The sequence below is a fragment of the Zalophus californianus genome, chromosome 12 (assembly GCF_009762305.2).
Source record: "Zalophus californianus isolate mZalCal1 chromosome 12, mZalCal1.pri.v2, whole genome shotgun sequence".
Taxonomy (NCBI): Eukaryota; Metazoa; Chordata; class Mammalia; order Carnivora; family Otariidae; genus Zalophus; species Zalophus californianus.
Genome location: NC_045606.1, coordinates 43,760,893 through 43,779,215, shown reverse-complemented (window position 1 = coordinate 43,779,215; position 18,323 = coordinate 43,760,893). Strand labels below are relative to the sequence as shown.

The 18,323-nt window shown below is 37.8% G+C and overlaps 1 protein-coding gene across 7 annotated transcripts in view; it reads left to right on the top strand.

Moving 5' to 3' along the window:
* THSD7A (thrombospondin type 1 domain containing 7A) overlaps positions 1-18,323 on the top strand; it is a 431,400-nt gene that overhangs the window by 353,914 nt on the left and 59,163 nt on the right. For 6 of the 7 annotated variants that reach the window (XM_027574085.2, XM_027574084.2, XM_027574088.2 and 3 more), the window contains 4 exons: positions 417-549; positions 1,838-1,941; positions 15,040-15,234; positions 17,108-17,371. In XM_027574085.2, coding sequence (XP_027429886.1) covers positions 417-549; positions 1,838-1,941; positions 15,040-15,234; positions 17,108-17,371 — 696 coding nt within the window. The remainder of the gene's footprint in view (positions 1-416; positions 550-1,837; positions 1,942-15,039; positions 15,235-17,107; positions 17,372-18,323) is intronic. The other variant, XM_027574087.2, reaches the window with a different exon arrangement.

Sequence of the window (18,323 nt, the reverse complement as noted above, 5' to 3'; positions counted from 1 at the left end):
ATAGTCTCCTAAGAAAGATTCATTAGAACTGTATGAGTCCCGTGTGGTAAACAGGACCGTGTGAAATGGCATAAAAATAAACTTAAGGTAGAGGAAGATAAATTAATTAGATCTGTCGTATTTCTCAAGGGGAAAGAAATATACAAAAGAGCAATTACTTTGTATCTGCACATTAGCAAGGCTAGTTGACTATGGAACTTTTTTCTCTGTTTTTCACATTTTGGAATATAACTTGGTTTGGTTCTCAGTATAAGGGTCTGGAGAATTTAGAAAATGATGAGACTAGATGAGACCTCTCGTTCAGGGATGTCAAAGCACATGTAGCTGGAAGCAATGTAATTTCTTCACACGGGCTGGTATTTGGAGATTGTTTTATCAGAGCAGGGTACAGCAGTTAAAAAGCTGCCTCATTCCAGGGGACTCCGGAGTCAGAAAGCAGTCTCGGCACCGGGTCATCATTCAGCTGCCAGCCAATGGAGGCAGGGACTGCACGGACCCGCTCTATGAAGAGAAAGTCTGTGAGGCCCCTCAGGTGTGCCAGAGCTACAGGTAATGGGATTAAAGGAGAACCATTGTAAGCCATGCACTGAGCAAATACTCCAAGACTGATTTCTTTCCAACGAGGAGAAAAGAAAGCCAAGGATGGTCCAGCCGGCTCGGTGGAGTTTGCGCTAGTTATGGCTGTGTGTACCATCTCTTGCCTCTTTATGGGAGCTGCCCTGTTACCAAAATTATCTCCAGGGAGACAAATATTTCTGTAAATTTCCAAATTGTGTCGCTAGCTCTAGGGATTGGAGTAAGTGTCTTACGGTGATATAAACTATAAGAAATTCAGAGAAATGGTTAATAATTATGAAACACATAAGCAGTTCTTTTCCTGGTAGAGGAAATAGCCTAAGCATTCCTCCCCTGACTCCAAAGAGCACCTGTTCTTCATAAATGCTGGCGTTCCAGTTCACAAAATGACATCTTTATTTCAGTGATCCTAATAAGATATCTGTGCTGCTCATTTGTGGCCCCCTCAAGGAGAATGCATGTTATTCAAGATATATATCATCATCCTGATAATTATTAGGAAAATTTTTCCTCGTAACTGTTAAAAGAAAGCACCTAACTGAAACTTGATGTGGTATATAATTGCAATCTGATGACAGATGATATATTACAGCATTAACTGATGGAATGTGTGATCACAAAAGAAGATGAATCTGATGAATCTGATGGCAAATTTGCCATCTTATTTTCTCTGTATTTAATTCTGATATGACAAACAGTATAAATGCATGTTTACTCTGAACACTGACTGACAACTATCAGCCCCAAACTTATTTATTTCGGAGATTTGTTTTTGTAAAATATTATAATTGCAGTTTCTCAGTTACCCCAGCAATGCTAACCAAAAGATACCATACAGAAGACTCATGACTTGAATACAGTTTCATAATTCGAATATAAAATAAACATACCTTATTTAAATGGAATGCCTCACTTCTATTATCTGATACATCTGATGGCAGTCCTAATAAAATGTGACAAGTATCAACTATACTTCAATTTAAAAAAAGAAGGCTAAATGCCTCTATAGAGTTCATTTCTATAGAAATTGACAATGATGAACTTTTGTCTCCATGGCCATAGAAAGTACTTGTATAATACATTTAATGCTGCTTTTTACAATGTCTTGATAGAGATCCAAATTACATTTAGATAGGATGGAGCAGTGTGAAATATATTCCCACTAGTAGTGGTCAAAGTCATGTTTCCATGCCACCATCTCTCTGTGCTTTGCCTGGCATTTTCGCCTCCTCCCTATGAGGCTTCTGTTCTTTCCTTGCAGGTGGAAGACTCACAAATGGCGCAGGTGCCAGTTGGTCCCTTGGAGTGTGCGACAGGACAGCCCCGGAGCGCAGGAAGGTTGTGGGCCTGGACGCCAGGCAAGAGGTGGGAGGCTCCACTCCACACTTGATTGGCTTTCATTTCTCCATCACCACCCACTTAACCACTAGCTTTATGAGTCTGTCGCTCTGATGCCATGCACCATGCTTAGCGACCAGAGCGACAGACCTCAGTCCACTTCTACCCATTCCACCTGACACGGCAACATGGAAACTCATCCTTTTAAATTGTGTCCTTTGTTCTTGGACAGGAGCCTATAACTCCTCTGGTTGAATTTTTCCCTCATTCATATTTAGAAGATAACCAAAGCAAGCTCTTGAGAAGGTTAGGACTATACTGCACCCTGCAGCTTGTTTGGGATTTTTTGGTTAGTTTTTGGATCATGGCATTCCATAACAGTTTGCTTGTCCCCCTAACAGTCAATGAGATCCTTAAATCCTTGCCCATATGAACTATATATGTGCATGCATATAACATACTATAATTGGTTAACTTTCCAGAAATTCTCAGCAGTGACATTCCTAATGTTGCCATGGCTATGCCCAATCCTGTTCATACTCGGTACTGATTTTTAAATGGCAGATTTATTTACTCAAAACCTGCTATATGTGGACTGCAATCTGTCTGCATACTAAATAACATGGAATCTTGCAGAAATGAGTGACAGAAACGTTTCCAACATTTACTGGGTAGTGTGGTTATTTATGAGATATTGTGGATAATACATTCCAAGCTTTGGAACATGTTGTTTATACTCGTAGCAAGTTCAGCCTTTAGAGGATATGATTGTTTTTACTTATATTGACTTTGAGCATGTAAGTTCCTGCTACATACTTAAAATGTAGCTGACTATGTAATTAAACACACAGCCACCTTTTTTAATTCATAAAAATGTGTTTTGCCCCCTCATTTGTAGTCATGTATGTGGTGATGATGCAAAAGTCTGAACACACAGAATTCCAGTTTTCATCGATTTTGATCCTTGACAGTGAAAAGGTTGCTTTTTTAACTTGGGAATAACATCTTCTATTTTTATCATCGTCCTTTTGGAAATCTTTATTTGAAACCTAAAATTTAGTTTATAAAGAATATTAACTACCTAGCGATTTTTAGAATTTTATTTCATAAGCTTAATTTTCCTTATTTATCCTCCACCATCAGCTATGGCGAAAACATAACTATCTCCTATTACTGTTAGAGAGACTTAGGTACTTAGAATTGAAAGTCATTCTCCCCATTTCAAACCATGCATTGAGAAATTGAGTGATAAAAGAGCTTCTTGTTCTACCTTGCTCATTCCTCCTGAGCCAAGCATACAGCTGCATTCAATTCGGGCCCTATGTAGAGTTTATAATGAAGCAGGCTTGAGTTTGGGAATCAGGAAACGTGAGTTTTAGTCTAGTTCTTTCACTAACACAGGGTGAGGCTTGCTCATCCCCTCACCTTCCTGGGTCTCAGTTAATTTAAATGAAAAAAAAAAGAAAAGAGGGTTGGACCAAATGTTTTTTCAGAATTTTTCCAATTTTCGTATTCTACAGTCTATGCACAGATAATACCCAGGGATCAAAGTGTGAAATGAAGTTAGGTAAAACAGATGTAAGCCTTATTTTTATAAAATAGCACGGGAGGAAACCTGAGATATGGTAAAACAGCACAAGTGTGAAAACAGCTTCAGTTCCAAATTATTCCTTAACCACTGCACAACTGTGGTTCATTCATTTCCTCCCTCAGAGGCTGAGAACATAAAGATCCCCACAGTGGTTTGTACACAGTAAGTCTTCCTTCAGCATTAATTCCTTCCCCCTTCCAGTTAGATCATGGCCCCAGGGAATGTGCACAGAGGTCATGGTAGGCATAAAAGCAACATTATTGACATGGATCTTTTGGTTTTCAACACACAATCTGCATGGAAACTGTTCTTTTTGTGATTACTGGCAACGGTCTTATTTCCAAATCTGAAAACCTCTGTGCATTCCTCCTCCTGGGTGTGTCTACTTCATAGTATCTAATACTATCGCCTGCTCCCAGCATGAAAAGGGGAGTTTCCTCTAGCTTCCTCGAAGCTACTTTCTCCTGCCTTTCTCACTGTTCCATTCTTCATTTCCTGTTACTGGTGCCTTGTCCTCGGCCTGTACTTAAATAATATTTTCTCATCTTGGCATATTTGTCAGACAACTTACTCTATTTTAGCAATCTCTTCTATTCTCAGTATATCTGGGAAGAGAAAATTGCATTATAACAAATCATTTCTGCATAAATACATTCAGAAGAACCCCTTTGACTTCCATATGAAGATAGCCTTTTTCTTTGTTGCCTTGGGTGATTAAAGATGCTTTTGCTTTTTCTTAGAGCCTATATTCCTACAGAAACATGAAATGAGGAGAATTAAGAGTATAGAAATATCTTTTGCTAGTGGCAAAAAGGTAGAATTTTCTTCCTTTGATGGTCATGGCTGTTTTCAGAACTCTGCATGATTGACCTGTCAGATTCTTGCTGTTTTCATCTTTGTTCTTATCTGATAAGAGACTAAAATGCCAACCTGCGCTGTTTTTTTTTTTGATGATTAGAATAATTATATGGTAAGGATTAGGATCAATCAGCAAAGACTATAGAGAAGCTACCCCCATCCTCTCCCATACATCAGACTTTCTTGTTTCAGTCACTGATTCAACTGTGTTTGAATTCAGAAGACTGTGTAGAAAGAGCCATGAATGTCAGCAAAAGATGCGTATGTTCAAGCCAAGGAGATTATATCCGGTTAGGGAAATGAGATCACCAGTAACATCACGAAACGAGTGGTAGTTAAAGACTGAAACTGATCCATTGCAAAAGCAATCATTTGAGGCTACAGCACTGAAGAAAGACCTAAAGGATGGGCTGGGACTTGACTTGTACCATAACATTAGAATAAGTAGGAAGGAGAGAAAATAAGATCAATTATACAAGCTCAGTATTTGGAGAAAGAAAAACAAAAACATTAAAAGCGTTCACAGAAAATTGGGTAGTTTAAAGCTCCAGAGATGTGAGCTAGAGCCTGGGGTGAATTTGTAGAAGGCTATAAATGTCAGGATCAGTATTTTTGGCCTCGTTCAATAAGTGGTAGGAGCAAGGACCTGATGAAAGCACTGTTTTATCTGTCAGCATATACAGAATAAACTAGGAAGATAAGATGCGTGGGTCTGGATGCCAGCTAGCACAGAGTTGTAGCAATATGAGGCTGAAGTAATTGGGGCTCAGACTGGAACCACAGTAGTGGGAATGGGCAAAAATAAGTGGATTTTCAACATGCAGTAGAGGAAAATAACTTTAAGACTTAGTGGCAAACTATAGAAGCAGAGATAGAAATAAGTGACTCAAAGATGATCATATGGTCCTTTAACTCCAGTATTTTCAGCTTGAGAATAGTTGTAATATTGGTGAAAAGTCTTAGGTCTGAAAGAACTAATTTTAGAAATTATATTTTTTATATTGTGCATTAGAGATAATGGCACGGGAGCCAACTGGAAATATCCAGGTATGCATTGAAATGTAGAAATGTCACTCTAGAGATAGCTTAGGACAGCAGATAGAAATTTGGGTAGCATTTCCATAAAAGGATGTGATGAAGCTGCAGATGTCTACAATATATTGTAATAAGAGGAAAGGTGGTTATTGTATTTTCCCATTAATAGGTCCCTTTTTTCTCTAACTTGTTTGCATTTGTATAATCTAAGCATTTCTTTTTACCTAAAGAACATGGCATTAGCTTTAAATTACTATTCCCTTGCTTGGGTCGGAACTGACACCATATGATCTAAAATATGAGATTGCTAACTTCACCACTGTATGATTCTGAAGATAAAATGTTTATCGCATGGCTTTTCTCCAACTCTTGGTCTAGACCAGCTGTCAGCAAACAGTGGCCTGTGCACCCAATCTCACCCACAGCCTGGGTATTTTTTTGTTTGTTTTTGTTGTTGTTCTATTTTTTGAATCTAAAGGTTTATTGGAACACAGGTGCACCCATTTCTTTACCTATGGCCTATGGCTGCTTCCATGAGAACGAGGCAAATTTGAGCAGGTTGTTTCAGAAACCATATGACCCACAGAGCCAAAAATATTTACTATCTAGTCCTTTACAGAAAAAGTTTGCTGACCCCTGATCTAAACTCTGAAGCCAGGTAATCAATAATAGAGTCACAACTTCTAATAGTACTGAGTAGTCATTACTCATTAGGATCAGAGAACCTCTGAAGTTCATCTGGTCACTTGGGAAGAAATTTTTCCATCCAAGTCAACATTAAAGGAACTATTTTAGTTATAAGAGAAGTGGACTTTAAACACTGTACAGGAGTAAAATATACACCTTTAGGATGAAATTGCAGCATTCTTTTGGGGAAGGGGTGAGAAATAAAACTTTGGCTCTAAAAGTTTATTAGTAAAAATATTTTTAAAAAAAGAGTTAAAGGTGAAAGCAGATAATACATGGGATATGGAAGACAAGAGAGAAGACCCTCATAATTCCCCTGTCTAGAAGCTCATAAATCATACCTGAGAACTGGACAGTAAGAGTTCATTTACTAAGTATGCATAGAAAGGACACAATGTGCGTGTCTCATACAGTATGCACCACTCAGCAGAACATTTACAAGGTCACCTATTATGATTCAGATTTTCTCAAGTGACTTAAACCTTGCACAGGAGTAGAACAATAGAACTCTAAATTCTCTTTTACCAGCTTACTTGCCAACCGTCCTGAGTCTCCTCTTTTCCAGTCACCTACACCTACTTTTAGCCATAAAGTGGCCATTATGGACAGACTTTCATTTTTGCTATTAATAGTGTAATTGTTCCAATTGTAGGAATTATCTATGTTGATACACTGTGAAGGATTTGGGAAGCAATTATGTTGCCAGAGTCTCTTTAACAAATGACTGTCACTGCTTACCATCCCAGCATCAACACTCACTATAAAGCAAATTAGTGAGAATCAGCCTTACTCAGAAATGAGTTAGAATGACACGGATGGAAGAATATAGGAAGATTCTACTCCAATCAAGTAAATGCAGTCTTGACCAAAGCTACGTCCTCTATATTTCAGAACTATGTGAAAATGCTTTCAGAAGTATTACATCAGAACATAAGAGCTTTAAAAGAAAATTGATATGTTCTGAAACTTTGAACATGTTTATTTATGACCCAATCCCATTACATTTTAAAGGAAAAGTAAAATAATGGTGAAGGGAAATTTTGTATCGAGCATTCCCAGAATCACATAATTTTTGCCCAGTCTCCTGTAAATTGAATTAGCTACTCTGCTACAAAACAGGATGTTTTCCTTAAGTTTATCCAGTGTATCTCTTAAAAAAAAATTAGAAATCCTGTATAAAATAAGTGCTTAAAACTTTGTGTTGATAGGTGTATCAGTCTTCTTAGGCTGTATAACAAAACTCTATAGACTGGGTGGCTTAAACAGAAAAATATATCTCTCTCAAGTCTGGAGGCTGGAAAGTCCAAATCAAGCTGCCGGCCAATTCTGCTTCTGGTAAGATCTCTCTTTCTGACTTGCAGATGATTGCTTTCTTGCTATGTCCTCACATGGCAGAGAGAGGGAGAGAGCAAGCTCTCTGGTCTCTCCTTCTAAAGGTATTAACCTCATGATGAGGACCCCACCCTCATGACCTCATCTCTGCCTGATTACTTCCTGAAAGCTACATCTCCAAATGCTATCACGTTGGAGGTTCACACCTCCAGGGACACAGTTCAGTCCATAGCAATAACGAAGGGCCAGTGTCTTGAACAAAAAATCCCTATTCCACTGTACACAGCTGTAAGCTTGTGGATAATAGCTCTCTCAGAAAGCTGTGAGAACAGGTTAACGCCAGTCCCTAAAAGCCAGTTCAAACTTCCTGAATATCATTCAGGGCAATGCATTCTTTCATAAAACAGGTATTGAATACATGTCACATGTCGCCTCTTGCCTACATGGCGGTGGACCCAGACTGTCAAGAGAAAAAAAGTATATAATAAATAGTTTTCACTTATTTCTTAGGGTAGGTAATATTCTATGGGTATACATGATTCAGATTTTAAGCATATTAGTAATACGTTAGTAATGTGTATATACAATAACCACTAAAGAATTAAGAAAAGATAAAAAGAGGTAACCACTGATAGGGCATAGTGACAGAGGAAATGACCTTTAAATCTAGGATGACAAAAGCAGAAAGGCACAAAATAAAATCTGTACATGTAAGGAACAGTGCATTGAGCACTTTGCCTGTAGTTCCTGTGAGTGAGTTGGAGGCAAAGGGCCATGCTCAGGAGGATTGGAGTACTAGAAGGGGGGCCAGGAGAGGAGGAGAGGGAGAAGGAATTTTGTCGCAATAGGAAATTAGACACAATGAAGAATTTTAGCAAGGCTTTGGATATTGAGAATGGTATGGTCCAAAAAATCTTACACATGGTGTAAGAAATAAAGAAAGGAGAGCTATTTTAAAGAAGGAATTTGGCAACTTTAATACTAGAATCATTCTTAAATGTTATAGGGAAATTTTAGAGGGCCTTTGAAAAAGGCATCTTTCCTATGATATTGTCAATAAAAGAAATGGAACTAACATGAAATTACTTTCACATTCTATTTAATTTTTAGGTGAATAGACACTTATATTGGCTTCATACTATTTGAGTCACTTGTATATAAACTTTTAATAGAACAGTAATTTCTGCTGTCTTTTCTCTCTGATTGCATGTCTACAGTTTGGATGGCATTTAGAAGGCTAACTTACAGCATATGAGTCAGTGACTAGATCATTGAAACCTGGCCATAATAGCTACAACTAGACTTACCATTAGAGTTGTACTCAAAATTAAATGCATAGCTCATAGTAATAACAATTTGGGACAATTTACTTATTTTTTTCTCTCTGTCTGCCCTAAGGGGCAAGATCAGTCACTACTTCTTAAAATGTATATGTATTATTCCAGTGTTTATTACCTTATGACACATTTATACCACGAGTATGATGTAAATGTATCATGGGTTAGATGCTGAGTTTCATAAAATAACTTCAGAGTTTGCTCTTCAAACTCCCTGTTGATCTTCATGCTGTCTCCTGCCAAGTGTACTTCCTGAGAATTAGATGGATCTATGGTTAATAATTGCCAGGGTCCACCCTGCCTATCCAAACCCCCATCCCCTCTATATCCTCGCCTGCCAAAGAATGTCCGTTATAATGTTGACCTGTCACTAAGATCTGATATCAGTCTCTTTATGTGGAAGCCAGTGTGATTCAGATGTGTTCTCAAATAGGTTGCAAAAAAAGAAAAAAAGAAACTTTTAATAACATGCTTCATATGGCAGGGACCCTCCTGGTCCCAGAAGTACTCACCCTGCATCATCTGTTGTTTAAAAAGTTTATAAAAGGAAAGTCTAGAGGGGGAAAGAAAGTTCTAATTCTCCTTCTACCAAATTAAATCTAAATGATGTGAAATATAAGTAACTATAATTTATGCAGTTAGATTTTTTTGTGTGTGAGCAAATACGCTTAAATCTTGTGCTTAAATTAAGTGGCTTAATCTCTGTTGATGCCCTTGGCATCATTCCTTTACTTAAACTCTGGCCCACTTTGTTCTTTTTAAAAGATTGCAGTTTGGAAGCATTATCAAGGTTAGGCCCAGAATATCTGGGTTAACTTATCTCAGTCATTCACACGAATGTGTTGATTTTCAGAGATTATTATGCAATGAGAAGGAAAAGAATGAAAGTGGAAAAAGAATGAGGTAGGAAAGAGCCCTGTTCAACATAACTCAAAGAGCAAAGGAACTTGCTTTAAAGAAATTTTGCAGAGACATGATTTTAAAACACTTTTTGGCTGATATGCATATTAGTTACCACCCAATATTTTTATACATTTACAATGCTACTTTTTAGCTGCAAAGCTATTTTTTAAAAACGTCCAGAATTATTTCTAAATTTAAATGGTTCGCTCTAATTTCCTGTGAATATGAGCATCCAAGGTGATTTGGAGATTTGGGTTTGGTTTTATATCTCTGTGAGGGCCCTGTCATAAAATTATTATTAGCATGTGCTATTTTTGAAGTAGCTCATAAAATAAGCTTGACACTCGGCTGTGTCTAAGATGGTTCCTCAGTGATGCAGTTAGTTAGCCCTTCTCTGGTCCCTCGTCTGAGCTTCTCCACTGGGAGCTGATTATTACTTCCTAGTAAGTCCTCATTCAAGGACTTTCACATATATTCACATATTATTAACATCAATGAGACTGGGGAATCATTGGTAACTATTTAGGATCAATAAAAAAAAAGTGCATTTCTTTCCAATCTGCCAGAGTTATATTCACAAGTTGTAATTAGAAAGTAATTTGGCAAACTTGTCAGTGAATATCTCTTCTACACGGAGAAAGCCTGGGATCATTACATCCACCTAGTAAACAACTGGAGCCCTCTTGCATTATTTATGGGTTGGGTCTTATTTCTAAGCACAATTAGGTCTCTTGGTAACTAGCTTTCACTCACATTAAGCTTTTTCTTTTTCATTTCTACATGATTCGTTCTCACTTTTGCCATTTTTTTCATTAACACTATAGGAAAAAATCACTCCTCTAAGCATTCAGTCAGCTGAACACATACCCAGATGCTGTTGCTGAGAGGTAAACCATGTTAATATTACTCAACTTAATAAATAATGTCTCAGAGCTCCTTGAACTCTGTTTATATCTAATCCAGCAGCTTTCACTGCACTGGGGCATTGATCTTCTGTTTCCTGTAATGAACTTCTATGTGCACATTCTAGATCTAGTCATTTATTTCACTGATTATTCAAACGAAATGACATGGTCTTGCATGCTGAAGGATGATCTGCAGACCGAGAGAACTCCTTTTTCCTTTGTGCATCCTGAATAATAAGGTAGTTTCATTCCTCTTCAAGAAAATGAAGACGAGCAACAGCATTTGGAATTCTATTAGATTTACTTTAGGGTTGCATCGGTAATGGTCCATTTACATAGTCATATATGCATAACACAGATATCCGTGTCCTTTTAGCTCAAACCAATGTTATCTATTCCCTTTCATTCTAGCAACCTTGATTATTCTCCTCTTTAAAACATAGCTCAAAATTCAACCTACATGAAAACATTCTAAAATTGACTTTACTTATTCAACTAATTAATTTTTTTTATTTAAATTTATGGGAAGTTTCAAAGAGACCCCGAGATAGGAAGACTAATATAATGAGCCCTGGTAGTGTGGTCGTTTCCTCAGCTTCACGTCTTTAGCATGCTGCCTTTCTTGGTCATCTGCCACTCCTCACACACTTACAAAGATTTTGCTGGAATATTTTAAAGCAAGTCCCAGATAAAATGTATATCATCCATAAATACCTGATTGTTTTAAACGTAACAATAGTATTACTATAACACTAAACAAAATTAACAATAATTCTTCAATATCATCTATATTTACAACATGTCTAATTTCCCCCCATCGTCTCAAAAATGTCCACAGTTTATTTAAACCAGGGTTCATAAAGTTCTCGGCATTGCATTTGGTTAGAGTATTTGTTGAGTCACTTTTAATCTAACAATTCTAGCTCCCTTTTCCAGAGCATTTACCTGTTGAAGAAACTCACTCTCTTACTTATCCTTCCATCATTTCCTCCATGTTGATGAGCTAAGTGTGCCTCGCCTAATTCAGATGTAACCCACAAGGCAGCCACATGGATGTCTCCCCAGACTTTGAGCCTGCTGGAATGACACTGAAATAAAAATTGCTGTGCCTCATATAAGTAAAATAAAATTATAAATAAACAGATACAATCACCATAAAGTTAAAGAATTTTACCTTAAAGTAATTATTTCGATATTTGCTGATCTCACTAAGAAGCTTTCAGGGTGAATGAAGCAGATGGGCAGCCTGGGTTTTGGCCCATCTTGTTCACAAGACCTCAGCCCAAAGGAGAACTTGCGTAATCATCATACACCCTCCACCTGTAAATACAGATACGACTGTCTGGGTATATGTAGCTTTCTGGTGTGCTAGGAAACCATGCTTAGTATGATGCATCTTTTCTATGGTTAAAACCACCCTGTTTTCAGTATCTTAGAAATGACTTTTAAGGTTTATAAAGTTGAGAGACCAGATGGTTTCCTTTCCAAGCATTTATATTTTCCTCACCCTAATAGCAGGAAGTTCATTTCAGATTGCATTTCTGCACTTGAATTGTTGTGTTTCCTCTAAGTCAGAATAGAAACAAGTTGAGATGTATGATAAATTTTCAATATATTGTACAAATATTGCTGTTGTTACTTGTTTAGATAACATTACATGAGTAATTCATTCAAAGTACACTGTCTAAAATCTCAGATAAGGGCAGCGGAATGCTCCATGGGTTTCTGAGAACAGATATGGGAAATTTACATTTTTCTTTCCCACTAATTGAAATACTTAAGGCATATAGGGAAAAGGGCTTCACATTTATACAAATAGTATAGATCTGCACAAAATAAACTAGCTTGTTTCTGGAATTGTGTTGGTGGTGGTTTTATTTTATCTTGGTTTTTTGGTGTCACTTAATGTGATGAGAGAGCAATTCTAAAATAAAATTTGTAGGAGAACCTTAGAGAGCCTTAATGGAGAACCTAAGGCAATTTCATTTAGTTTCTCAAAAGATTTCTATTCAGGTGTCTGTTTCAGAGAGTCAGATTGGATGAATAGATAAAAGTAGTCTTGTTTTAAAGAACCCAGATTTAGTTTTGTAATTTTCTTTTACTATAAACAATGTGATCCCCTTCACAGCCTAGAGTTCTGATATGGTCAAATCTCTTCTTTTCCAAATTAATCATTCTTCAGATTCCTACATATCCTGATAAATAATTCATCTAATGTCTCCCTCTTTGTCAGTCCTCCCTCTCGAGCTTCCTTGGGACAACTTTGTCCACAAACTCTCAGAGGTTACTAAGTTTACAGTGTTGAAGGAATCAACTCTGCCTCCACGTGGCAGCAGATTGCAAAGTCACATCATTAGCATACCACTTCATGGGGAGTCCTCCAGTACCAATCCAGATCCATGGATAACATTCTGCCAAACTACATGGATGCTCCTTTGGTTCACTGCTTGTGCAAGGCCCCTTGAGTTCCACTTTTAGAGCTCCCTTAGTTCATCTGCACATGCTCAGCATTGTTTCCCAACCTTGGCACAGTGCCAGGGTGATGGAGCACCAAGGCACTGGAATGAATCCAAGAATCTTCCACTTTAACAGTATTCCACGTGTTTCTGATGCAAGTGGAAATACATCACCTGCTAGAGCGGTGGTCTTGATCCACTGCTTCATACTTGAATCACCAAGGAAGTTTTAAAAACATGCTAATGCCCAGGACCCTGTCCTCAACCAATAAATCAGAATGTTAGAGTTTGGCAAGGGTATGGACAGCTCTCAGAAGTTATCTGGGTGATTGTAATCCGCAGCCTGATTTGAGAACCGCGACTAGACCAGTAGGATAAACACAGAGCAGCAGACAACTCCTCTCCCGAGTGGTGAGAGTCTCTTCGGGGCCCTCGTTGCTGTCTCCTGTCACAGAACTTTCATAACCGCCACCACTATTCATTCTACTGGGTTTTCATATAATTAAAATTCAGGGGCCCCTGTGTCCTCTTCATACAAATTGGCCCTTTCAGTGTTGTGCACATTAAATGAAGAGGTATCTTTAGCTAAAAACTAGATGAATACTGACCTACATTTGCACAGTTAGGTAACTTTTCCTGCATCAGTTGTGACAAGTTGTATTCACCTACACAGAGAAAGTCTTCCCTTGTGAAAACTGTTACATCCTTTTAGACAGCCCATCACACAGCCCTACTACTAGATGTTAAGTTTTACTATACAGATCTGGAGAGTGTTGTCTAACCTGGGACCCTAGGTGCCCTAACTATAACTTAGGATCAAAATGTCAGGCTCCTTCACCTTAGTTTCATGATGAATAGAATCCTGAGCAGGAAAGAGATCAAGTTCCAGCCTAGGCCATAAACCTGAAAGGGCCACCTAAATCAGTCTGACTGGGGCCAGGTAAGCTAGTTCAAGGAAGACACTTTTAAGACCAAGGAAGACATTTTTAGGACCAAGGTCTAAATGTTTCGTCTTCTTCCTCAATAAGAGAATAAATTATTTTTAAAACCATGGGAAAAAAATGACAGAGAGAAAGGGGACTTTAAAACATCACTTGCTCTTTTTCTTTGAGTCTTGATACCTTAAAGCAATTTTATGACTATGTTCAATAAGCAATAAAAATATGACATGAGTTTTAAAAATCCAGTAGAACAATATCTTGGGGGAAATCATATGTATGAATTAAAATTATTTGACCACTTCTTAGAGCCCATATGTAATTGTGGAAATGTCAATTATGATATGATAAAGATTGCTAGAAGTTTTTGTTTTTATTTTTAAATTCATGGTTGATATTTGTGCATGTGAAGAACTTGTAGACAGAGCTGAATGGGCGACTTTGACATAGCCCCCTGCCCCCATTAACCACTCCAAAGCCATCCCAACAAACTTCCACTGTAGTAAAATAACACGCTTTCCATGCAAATGCAGCTACAAGATGGTTTCCATAAGCATCCCCTCCTCACCCAAACCTTCCAGTTTGCTGGCACTAAGACCCTTCTATATAGAAATCCTAGAGCAGCCAATGATATATAAACAATATTAGAGGTATGTGGTGTCTCCCAGCACCTCTATGAATAGTGTATGTTCAGCATAAACTATTATCAGAACCCATGTGCTGTCTCTTAAATAATTAATTTCTAAATAAGGACTTGAAATCCTTAATAGCATGTAATAAAAACTGCTAAATGCTGTGTCTGTGTGTGTCTGTGTGTGTGTGTGTGTGTGTGTGCATGCGTTTGCGCTTTTCTGTGTCACATAAACCACTGAGAGTTATCTTGTTATTTTAAAAAACCTACAGGATCAATTTAATAACTAACTGTGATTATTAGAAACACTCCTCCCAGATTTCTGCTGCAAATAAGGAATTAAAAGAGGATTCCTCTGACTGCATAAGAAAATGTTAGGTTAATTCCGAAACTGTGGAATTATTATAGACATTCAAGTTTGTTTTAAACAGCTCTATATGCTTTTCCTTTAGCTATTACTTGTCGAAAGCAAGATGGAGGACCGGCTGGCATCCATGAATGCCTTTGGTATGCAGGCCCTGTTCCAGCCCTCACCCAGGCCTGCCAGATCCCCTGCCAAGATGACTGTCAGTTTACCAGCTGGTCCAAGTTTTCGTCGTGCAACGGAGACTGTGGTGCAGTTAGGACCAGAAAGCGCACTATTGTTGGTAAGAATAATTAGGATGTGAAAGCCAACACTGTCAACTTAGAAAACACATTAAAAGTTACACCAAGAGAGTTCTGACAGTGTGTTTGGAAAACACATACACGTCTTACTGCTGCTGGTATACACCAGTGGATTCGTATTTGTATTTTAATGTAAGTTGTCCGTGACAGACATGCTATGTACTTTTAGTAGAAAGGAAGAGTAACGTTGAAAATTGAGCTGGCTCCCTATACAATAGGTAGTTTTTTTTGTTTTGTTTTGTTTTTTTTTTTGGTTTAAACATACACTTCTGGTGGATTGCCTACAGACTGTAAGGTGTTTGGAGAACAAAAGGGAAGGTTACCGCTCATTTTCTTAACCCATTCTCGCTGTCACAGCCTCAGATTATTCTTCATAGCTTAGAAGAGGAATATGACACTAATTTTGTATCTGAAAACTGCGTTTTAAAAGGCAGTCACAATGACAAAAGCAGGGATAAAATGAGTGAGAACGGGAGCTATCATACCAAACTAAATCTAGTGCATTCAAAAGTATGGTCAATGGCAAAAAGAAACCTAAAAAAAAAAAAAATAGCCAGTAGACTATTCCGAATTTACAAGTTATAAAATGAACCACCTGTCATAATGAAGTCTGTTGAAAACTATATAAGGCACATTCTGAAAGTTAGAAATAAATACATGTAAAACATATGCAATTAATTGTGTGTGATATAACTAATAGTATTATATGATATATAGCATAATGAATAGATAATAGAAATGTGATTCAATTGAAATAATGACATATTATTTTCAAGCACATATTACTGTTCGTTTTTTATTTTAAATGGGAATTTATTTAGATTTATATACAGACCATTCCTAGTACTTTTTTCTGACACTAAATATCTTCACTGTTAATATTACTTACTACACTAACCACCGAGTGTGTCAAAGTGATGACTCTTCAGAAATAATGAAAGATGGGCGCCTGGGTGGCTCAGTTGGTTAAGCGACTGCCTTCGGCTCAGGTCATGATCCTGGAGTCCCGGGATCGAGTCCCGCATTGGGCTCCCTGCTCAGCAGGGAGTCTGCTTCTCCCTCTGACCTTCCCCCCTCTCATGTGCTCTCTCTTTCTCATTCTCTCTCTCAAATAAATAAATAAATCTTAAAAAAAAAAGAAAGAATGAAAGATGCAAAGTCATAATCAGAAAAGTAAATAGAGGGGTGCCTGGGTAGCTCAGTCATTAAGCATCTGCCTTCGGCTCAGGTCATGATCCCGGGGTCCTGGGATCAAGCCCCGCATCAGGCTTCCTGCTCATCAGGGAGTCTGCTTCTCCCTCTCCCACTCTCCTTGCTGTGTTCCCTCTCTCTCATTCTCTGTCAAATAAATAAAATAAAATCTTTAAAAAAAAGTTAAAAAAGAAAAGTAAACATAAAAATCTCATTTTCTGAATTGTAATCCTCTATAACCATGCCATCTATTTGGAATTAACTAAAGCTGTGCAGTCCAGTACAGAGACTCTCTCTCTCCATTTCATATTTTTGCACATGTTATAAAGGAGAGATTTATGCAATTACCTTAAACTCCCCTAGTCAGTGAAAGCGTGTGATCATTGGAAAGTATTTTAATCATTCAAAGAGTATAAAATTCACAACAGTGAAGACCTTTTGCAAATGGTGATTTTAAAATGAGAAAATAAGAAAAATTTCACTATTGCAAGGCACCCAGTACTAATAAGAGCCTCCAGAGAAAGCACTGTGGAGTGAGAAAATAGCATTCATTGTAAGCTACTGTTGTACCTGTAAAAAGGGAGAAAGGAAGTTTAGGAAAGGAGGAAAATTAGGGGTGCTTGAAATGAATAATGATATTTTCCAACTTAAATTTCTCCACAGGAAAAAGTAAAAAGAAGGAAAAATGTAAAAATTCTCATTTGTACCCCCTGATTGAGACTCAGTACTGTCCTTGTGACAAGTATAATGCACAGCCTGTGGGGAACTGGTCAGACTGCATTTTGCCAGAGGGGAAAGTGGAAGCGTTGCTGGGAGTGAAAACACAAGGCGATACCAAGGAATGTGGTCAAGGATATCGTTACCAAGCCATGGCATGCTACGACCAAAATGGCAGGCTCGTGGAAACGTCCAGATGTAACAGCCATGGTAATCCAATTTTTCTTCAGTCTTATATGTTTGCTGTCTTTGGGGGTGGAGGTTAAATGAACATGGATCAGAATGGAGGGAAATGAAGGTTTACAGATTGTGCTCTAAATGGAACATTTTGGGGGCACCATACAGGACATTTGGGGGCATTTGTCTTGTCCAGAAGTTGGCAACTAAGTCCCAAAGTTGGTGGCTAGAAAGCCTTACAGGTAGACAAAAATGGTACCAGAAACTTCCCTTGGTCCTGATCAAGGGTCCGTCGAATAGGCCCAACAGTGCCCCACAAGAGAGGGAGGAGGAGAGGAGATTTGAATTTAAGCTGAAAATAAAGTTAAAACGATAGTCTTCTAATAACCAAACTGGCAAGATTTGAAATATGCTTGAAATGTCATTTAAGTGGCAGCAAAGAAAGACTGAAAGTCGTAACTGGTGAAAAATCAAATATCTCTTGTTTATTCCTCATTGTGTTGAGATTAGCAAAAAAAAAAAAAAAAAGGTGGGGGAAGAAGAAAAGAAAAAAAATGTACATACTCTTAGTTAACTGTGCCCATTTTAGTTTTCTAAACCAACCACAGTGATAATAATTAAATTGCCAGAAGTTTGTGAAGAGTGGCCATCTTTGATCAGAGTACGTTGTAAACTCTTTGGTTCTAAATCTTAATATGGTAGTCTGTAAGCAATATTTTCCATTTTTCTTTTATTTTAATACATCTGTCTTTTTGTATTGAACTGAGATTAGTTTACAGTAGGTCAGCCTGAATCATAGATGCCATAGCAGTTACCCTCCAACCTTGCCGAAATAGCTTCTGCTGTTGGAACAATGCTCCTCCAATTTTATTATACAGTTCAGAAAACAATATGAACTAATAGGACCATCTCTATTTATAAACCATCAAAGTACCATCAGTGACACATTTACTGGAATCTCTTAAACCTTCCCCCACAAAGAAGT